Genomic DNA, 8444 nt, shown 5'->3' with positions numbered 1-8444 from the left:
TGTGTTGACGTGTATTTATTTATTTTTTATTAACAGTAATTTCTAAGGGTTGTTTTAAACGGTGGAGATTGGAGAAAGAAACCGTTAAACATTTTCTTCATTATTATTTAATCCAGGTTTTATTTATTTTGCACACCACAGCAATTTAAAGAGTGAGGTATAACCTTGAGAATTCAATCTAAAACTAATATTAATACATTTTTTTTAAGGAGAGAATTTAGACATTTTTAATATTTTATCAATTTAACTCTCCTTTTTTTCTCTGGCTCTAACATTCTTGTCAGTGCACTTCACCTAATTACTTGGGATTCACACAGAGGGGTATTTAGTCACAAATGTCTATCTTTTTTTTTTTAGTATTATATAATTTAACTGTAAACATTTTTTTTTCTTTCCATTTTACAAACTGAAAAATGTGTATTTTTTATTATTAATCCACTGTTCATGTCTGGACAGGTGTTACCAATCACACTAATGAGTGCTCAGTCAAAAGTGAACATGATGTGCATTTAAGACTTAAGACTTTTTAGATTCTTCAAGTGTTCCCTGTGACAAATAGAACGTAGCAATTGGCATTGTTTTTTAAGAAGTGAGAGATGCACAAAACCAAAGCTGCTTGCTTGAAAATTCTTGCAAAAATGTAATTAATCAGAGCTTTTATTTTGTAGAATTTGTATTCTGTCACCTCCTGAAGACCTGCAAGATAAGCATTAATGACAAAGTCAGGGGTCAGACTAATATTAAATGTGGTGAAGGATACATTCATGATATAAAATGTGAAAACGCTGCTAAAGGAGGTCAAAGAATCTGTGCCTGACAAGAAGATAAAGCGATGGAATTAAAGGTACATTCATTCAAATGTTAACGAAAGGCTTAACCACTTAACTATGTTTTTCTTCCAAAAAAAAAAAAACTATAGATTTTCAGTAGTTCTTTAAATGCGCTGGGACATCACGGTACAAATAAGTAAAATAGTACACCTGTCTAAAGGGAGATAGTTAAGTAATTTTCTGGATATTAACAATCTTGACAACAATAGATTCCATAACTAAATGCTTTTGAAAATAATCTTAATTTTCCAGATGCAGGGCTCAGATTTTGATAGAATTTGTACTTGCCACAGTTTTACACTTAAAAAGATTTTTAGTTTTCTTTAGAAGCAGCTGACATGTTCAGATTTTTTAATCCTTAAATAATGGATTGTCTCAACTGTTCCATAACATTTTAACGATATAAAACTGTTGAAATCAAATCAAATTTTTTTTTCCTGGGAAGATGCTTAACTAGTAGTTGCAAAAATGATTGGCTTGATATTTTGGTGTTATTAAAAAAATTTTTTTTGTGGCAACATAACCTGCGCAGTTGCAGAAAAGCAGTTGACAATCTTGGAAGTTGTGCACTTGAACAGCAGAAATCTATCAGGAATTAGCCCACTAATCAAAATGTTTTAAAACTTTGTAACATTATTTCATTAAAACAAAAAATCAGAAAATAAATATCACAGTTAAATTTTTTTTTCAACTTTGACAATTTTCTTGACTTTACGCAACCAAGCGCTTGTGTGAAGTTGCCTACTTTTTTGTCCTATTTTGGATACATATTTCCTTGCATTTGTTTTGTTGGCCAAAAGCCAGTGGTAGTTGAAAACGTATTGCATTGCAGGAAGAAATCGATAAGTTATCGTTTACAGTATCTAAATACTTCAATTTATTAAAAATGCTCTTTTTATTTTACTCAAACAACACTTTGAGGTAATACATTGACACGTTATTTCACATATACAGTGAATATAGAGTCAATAGTTAAGACTTAGTTAAGGCTCACGAGTTTGTTTAAAATACATAAAGAGAAGAAGAAAAAATGAGTTTCCGCTTTGCATCTGTGACGTAACTTCCTTTCTGTCCGTGCCAGCCCTGTAGGAAACACGCGTTCGCCTTGTCTAGCTCAAGTAAGTGGCTTTTAATACCATAAATAAAGTTGCAAACTCCATAATATCAACCACCCAGTGTAAAAATACAAGCAAACTTCACATTATAGTGGTTTATAGATTTAAAAAATATTCACTTGTCGAAGTAAATGCCATTTCCCGCTAGCCTAGCTGGCTAGCTTACGGCAGCGGGAGAAAAGAGCGTGATGCTTAAACGAACAAAACTCAAGAATACGTCTATAATATAATACACACAACAATTTCATGTCTTAACCTTTCATGTTAGTATTGTTTTGTAAAATGCAGACTGAGTAGTAAAAAAAAAAAAAAAAAAGTCATAGTTTTTCCCTTTATAACTCTACTTGTGCTCAAGTTTATTTATTTATTTTTCAAATCAGCATAAATCCAAAAGTAATAAACGCAGTTGTTTAAATAATCACTTGATGGGCCTTCTCTAACTAAACCTAAATCACATTTGGCTAGATTCATATACGATCACAAACATAACAGATTTATTAAATCTATTGAAGTGTTCTGACATCACCTGGAAATATCTGTTTAAGCAAAGCTAAAAGTTAATCAAAGACTGATTAACCACTGCATCTAAACTTTGCAGGGAACAGATGACACAGAACCCAGTTCTGTAGGAAAATAAAGACATATTAATTTGTAATAGTCGAAGGAATAACAGAACGACTGACAGAGCTTTAAAACATTTATTTTACAATTTCGACTCTAAAATGTAACGCTGCTATTAACGCTGCTCAAAAGTTTTCATAGTAGAAGGCTACCACTACCAGGTGCACTGTGTGTGGGGGAGGTTCTTGGGGTTCCTCATCTAAGAAATATTAGAAACTTGAGGCCCTTTATATTCATTTTCCTGCCATCTGAGGCATTATTTAACCTTTGTTGAAAGCACCAAAGAGGGGGATTTAGTATTTAACTTATACTCTACAACTTCTAAAATATCAGTTAGAACCTTTCAAAAGTTCAGTTGCATGAAAAAGGCAGTGCAGAGATTAACAACCCCAGCTTAATTTAGGTGATAATCTTCTAATTTTCTGTGGTCCAATTATGTATTTCAATAGATGCAGAAATATGACCAAAATCTGAGGAGAACCTTCCGATTTCTACAGCCACTACATCAATAACAGCTAGAAAGACCAAAGCACTATCATCTTTAGATGAGGAAAATGAAGAATGGCTTTTATTTTTTATCTGCTCCCGATTTACCATGATTTCAATAAAGAAATACATATATACACTTTTAATGTTGATTTTCTTATTTTCTACCATCATGAGAAAAATGCTAAAAGATGTTAAAAAACATCAAAAACACTATTTTCATCAAAGTGGGTCTATAAACACTTGGTTTGTACAAGTGTTTTGCGTTAATGCTGGTTAGGGTGAGACCTGGGTCACCTAAAATGAAAAATGTTTTTGATAGCAGATGTGAACATGACCACACGTCTTTTTCTGAAAAGGATCTGCACTAAAAAATGTTGCTACTACATGTGTGAAGTGTATTCAATCCTCATTTCCACTTTCTAATTTCATATAAACAATTTAATAATTGAATTTACCATCAATGTTGTTATAATGTGATTATATGACATTATGGTCATAGCACCCCGTTCAACTCTATCATAAGAATGAATATAATTAGCTTGAATAAGTGGCAAATGCGGGTTCATAGGTAGGCCTTCTAAATGTAATGTTTTTGTATAATTCTCAGTTTTGGTTGTTGAATTTGTGGCCTTCAGGGGCTTTAGAAAAAGATTTTATAGATGTTTTCAGGACTATATCATCCCTAATGGATATAATTTTTATTCACCTTTTGTTAATTTGTCTTACAGAATGCGTTACGTAGCCGCTTATCTGCTCGCTGCCCTGGGTGGCAATGGCAACCCTGCAGCTGGTGACATCAAGAAGATCCTGGACAGTGTTGGCATTGAAGCTGATGACGAACGCCTGGGGAAGGTACATGTCTGCTTTCTGTTCTTCTGAAACGAGCTGCAGTTTAACCATTAGCAGGCCACGGTTTTAAGTTGTTCACAATGTTCCCTTTTCCAGGTTCTCTCCGAGCTCAAAGGCAAGAATGTTGAGGAGGTGATTGCTGCTGGTAAGTTTATATCAAGAAAAATGTATTTAATGTCAATCATGAACTTTTGCATGGTTAAAATTGTATTTTTTATTTATTAAAAACATGTTGGACCTCTCCTACAAGACTAGAACAGATCAGAGGGGAACATTTGATCAGAAGCTACTAATCAACGTTCCCTCTAACCGTTAATTTTAAATATTGGTGAACATAAATTATGCTCTTTCTGTTTCCGTCTTAATTCTGCTCCTACTTTGTGTTTGTGGCTGTTAATTTGTGCATCATCTTAAAGTTGTGCGTTTGCTGCTTTTATCACTTGCGCTTAAACCCTGGTCTGTTTTCTTCAGGTTACAGCAAGCTGGCCAGCATGCCAGCAGGTGGTGCTGTTGCTGTTGCCAGCTCCGCAGCTGGTGGTGCCGGTGGAGCCGCAGCTCCTGCTGCTGGTGAGCATTTCAGCTTAGCGCCTTGTTTGTGACTGCAGGGACTGTTGGCACACAGGGCTCTTTTTCCATTGAATGTTAGGCTCGCTGGTATGAAGTTTAATTCATTTTAGTTACTCACCGTCGCACCCTGATGGTTGTAATTCATCTGGGTAAACAAGCTTAGAAAATTCTGTTGAAATAATCTGTTTGAGTCAAATGGTGAATATGTTTGTATAACAGAACAAAACATTTGTTTTGCAGCTGCTGAGGAGAAGAAGGAAGAGAAGAAGGAGGAATCTGAAGAGTCTGATGATGACATGGGCTTTGGCCTGTTTGACTAACCTTTTTCAAACAATAAAGTTTGTAAAAACTTTGAGAAGCTTGTTTTATTTCAAAATTTCAGTTTTTGTTAGAACTTCCTAAAAATCAAAAAATGACCTAACCTCAATCAGATGCAGACGTAACCATTGCACTGTAGAAATAGACTGGAAAATCAAGCCAAACTGGTTGTCGTGTGAACAAAGCTTGAAAGAAGCCAGCATGGACGGCAATCTTTTGTTTCAAAATGATGTTAAACTTAAGATCCTTTGTAATCAGCTCTTTGAATAATGAATGGTTAGCAGAACTCTCAACCTGACACCTGTCTGCGTACATCTACATTATTCATGGTACCAGGCAGATGGTCCTTGTCAGGTCAGGTGGCCTGACTCTGCATTTCCAGTGAGTTCTCTGGAAATCTAGATCAGGAATTGTTCTTTGTGCTGCTACAGGTTTCTGCTTAAGAAGTAACCATTATGTGAAAAGAATTATGTTTGAGAAAAAATAAATGGTAAGTGAGGAAAAATTGTTTAATACTAAAGGGGACATGAATGAGTTTTACACATTTGAAAAGAAGTGAAGAGTACCAACTTGTGGAGGTATTAAAATTAAGTTACTGGATGCTTGAATTATTAAACTACTATCAGATGGTAATGTTTTATCATTGCTGTCAACAAATCTTATTTTGAAAAAACAAGTATTGAAATCAATTTAAGATAAAAAAAATTAATTTGTAATCTGTGAAATAGATTTTTCATCCTGACCATGTTAGAACACTAATTCTGAAAATAGTGTTGCTAAGGTACACAACTATGACTTATATTCACAAGTGCACTTAAACCTATTTTTATTTTGTAATAGAAAACAAATGACGTGGCTGCTTCTGCATTTGTGCACGAGTATTAAAGGGTTTGAATTTATTTTTAAAAAGATTTCTATTATGAAAACCAACTGGTGATGAAAAACTATAAGATGCAAAATGACAGTTTTAACTCAAGTCCCTTTATTTCATGGGCTTTAAAGCCCAGTAACCTGGCTATTAGTTATTCACTGCAGCATAATAATGAACTGCAGTTCTGACAACAGTTATTAACCTAACCCTTTCATAGCTGCTCCCTGAACCTCCTGCGCACCTGCTGATTTTGCCATGGCAACACCAAACCCTTGGGCTTTTATTTAAATACATCTCCACTGTGACCAAGGACTGTCAGGCACGAGCTACTGAATTAGTTTGTGTAGAAACTCCTGACAGTCTGAAATCAACATTTAGCTTTTAGTAGGAGTAGAATCGGGGTGCATGAAACCTGGATCGACATAAAGATGTGACAATGTCACATTGGCAAGACAAAGTGCTTTCAAATGCTGATATAAAAATGTATAAAAAGACAAGGCAGCAGTAAAAGAATAAATAAGTTAAGTAATTTAACGTTTCATAAAAAGGTTTATTGTTTGTCTGTGTTACCTAAATGACAAAACCACCTCAGTCTTTATCCCAATGCTAATGAGACACAAAAGGTGAACTGATTATGGTACTTTAAGTGTGGCAACCATGGGTTTGTGTTACTAATAGCTGTTTTTGAAACACAGCAAATTTACAATTATGTTAGAAAGATTGTTTTTTAAAAGGTATGACTTAAATATTGTACAAACAGGGTCAAAATATAATGAGAATCTGTCTGCAAAAAAGAACATTTAGAACTGTATGTTGGGGTGATGTAAATACAGAATTTTAACTTTCTTTTCTGCGTGTTTTCCCCAGTTTTCTTAAGCCTGACCTTAACTATTGAGTCGTGATGTTTTCTCCTTCCTGTCACGTACAGTGCATGACTAACCAGAGGAAGGATTACTTTCAGAGCCGAGGTTTTCAATTGACGGTTTTATCCAACAAATAAAGGGATGTGAAAGCAGTACGATGTAAATGCATCGTTTATGTGAACTGATTATTTTCCCCCACAAGTTTTTTTTTTTTTTTTAAACAGGTTTTTCCTCTTTGGCCCTCCTTTGGGGCAGTTGGCATGCAACCAGGACGTGTCACGTTGCCTAGGTAGGTAAACAACTCAAAGGTGAGTTCATGTCCCAAATACCCACAGGACCTTCAGCTGGATCACTGCAATGGTGACTCTCAAGGTCTTATGTCAGCTCAAACTCCACACCGCTCTCCTCACAACAGGGCTGACCGAGTATTTTGAATGATAAATCAGAATATATCAAAATAACACAGAAAACCCGTGCTATCTGGTAGAATGTAGCCTGAAATTATAATTCTAACTTGAGCCCAATTTCAAAATCATCTCAAACTAATATTAAACCCGCAGGAAGCCCAAAGTGTCTTAAGACAGTTAGTCACGTTGTGCATGACGTAGGTTCTGTTGCTTAAACTGCAACTTTAAAATGTGCACTGTCATTGTTAAAAAAGCCCAACAGACATGAGTCACCTCAGCTGGTGTGAGCCAAGTCAGCAGACATGGAGGATATGCAATTAGTCACTTCTGCTTTGCCGTGAAACAATAGCTTTGATTTAAATTTCTTTTGTTTGTTTTATCATAAAGACGAACTTATTATAAGGATGTAAGTTCACTGCAATGTTGTTTTGCATGCCACAAGCGTGGCACATGTCTATAATGGAAAATAGTGCAAAATGGTTAAAAACAATTTTTTTTCTGCAGAAGTTGCAAACAGTTCCTTCCTGAAAAATATATATAATTCATATTCAAAAAATAAACTTTGAAACACATTTATCTATTGATATATTTTTTTAATTAGATGAATAAACTATTTAAAACAGAACACAAAGATAATTCAGAGTGACAAATACACCACAAAATATGCATTACGATCAATTAAAACATATATTAAATAATAGCTTTTTTGTTTCATGCTGTAAACAACAATTTTAAGTGCACAATAAATTACTGCTAAGCCCCGCCTCTTCCGCCTGTGACGTGTCTACTCTGCTCGAGCCTTTATCAGTCGCGGCTCAGGCAGGAATAATCACAGTCGATCATCTTCTCGGACAGTGAAGGTTACCTGCTTCAACAGTGCTTGAACGGCAACCTTTGAACTGTCTTTGAACACCACGGGTCGGGAACAACCATCGCTGCCAATTTCTTCTGAAGAACATCCAGACAGCAGCTAGCTAAAACCATCTTTCAGCGCGCTTAGCTTCGAGGCTAACCGTTTGTTTTGCTAACATCAGCTTTGACCTCCTACGAAGACAACCCGCCGAAACTCAGGTACGCTTTGTTCTTTATCGTTGCATATTTGGTATCTTTTAATGCCCAAAGGTACAAAAATGTGTATGAAATACTCGCGCTTGCATTTTTTATTTATTTTTTACGCCCCACGTTGATGCTAATAAATATGGCGCAACCTGGTTTTTGTGTATTTTTAAAGGCGTGTTTTTTTTAACTTTTCAAGCGCTATAAATGTACTCTGAGTAGTTTACACTCATATTACGTAAAAATATATATCGCTGGCTTAAATTATGACTATTTCATAAGTATTTTTTAAAAAATGTATCTAATTAGGCTACCTTGACTAATTAGATCTCGCGATAAGACTCCTGTGTGCGTGTACTCTCCTTTTGCCCTTATTGTCTGATTGCTGAAAGCAATCAGAGTATGTTATCCTACTTTTTCTTCCGTCCACTTTTTTGAATCGCTACTAGTCCTAGAGT

At 35.1% G+C, this 8444-nt stretch overlaps 2 protein-coding genes across 2 annotated transcripts in view; both read left to right on the top strand.

The window, feature by feature from the left end:
- Positions 1–1799: 1799 nt before the first annotated feature.
- Positions 1800–4826, top strand: LOC112161314 (60S acidic ribosomal protein P2). The gene is made up of 5 exons (XM_024296413.2): positions 1800–1948; positions 3784–3907; positions 4001–4049; positions 4376–4471; positions 4712–4826. Exons 2-5 carry the CDS (start codon positions 3785–3787, stop codon positions 4789–4791), a joined length of 348 nt encoding a protein of 115 aa, XP_024152181.1. The 5' UTR covers positions 1800–1948; position 3784; the 3' UTR covers positions 4792–4826.
- A 2877-nt stretch (positions 4827–7703) lies between these two features.
- Positions 7704–8444, top strand: part of LOC112160516 (ferritin, heavy subunit) — a 2956-nt gene continuing 2215 nt past the window's right edge. The window contains exon 1 of the mRNA XM_024295109.1: positions 7704–8001. The gene's annotated coding sequence lies outside the window, so the exon portion shown is untranslated. The remainder of the gene's footprint in view (positions 8002–8444) is intronic.

This window comes from Oryzias melastigma, linkage group LG3 (genome assembly GCF_002922805.2).
Source record: "Oryzias melastigma strain HK-1 linkage group LG3, ASM292280v2, whole genome shotgun sequence".
NCBI lineage: Eukaryota > Metazoa > Chordata > Actinopteri > Beloniformes > Adrianichthyidae > Oryzias > Oryzias melastigma.
Note: the sequence above shows the minus strand (reverse complement) of the source record. Positions and strands in the feature narration are given on the sequence as shown.

Coding starts and splice junctions, on each gene's coding strand:
- LOC112161314 (XM_024296413.2), top strand. CDS start 3,785: ATGCGTTACGTAGCCGCTTATCTGCTCGCTGCCCTGGGTGGCAATGGC. Junction 4,050..4,375: donor TGAGGAGGTGATTGCTGCTG/GTAAGTTTATAT, acceptor TGTTTTCTTCAG/GTTACAGCAAGCTGGCCAGC. Junction 4,472..4,711: donor AGCCGCAGCTCCTGCTGCTG/GTGAGCATTTCA, acceptor TTTGTTTTGCAG/CTGCTGAGGAGAAGAAGGAA.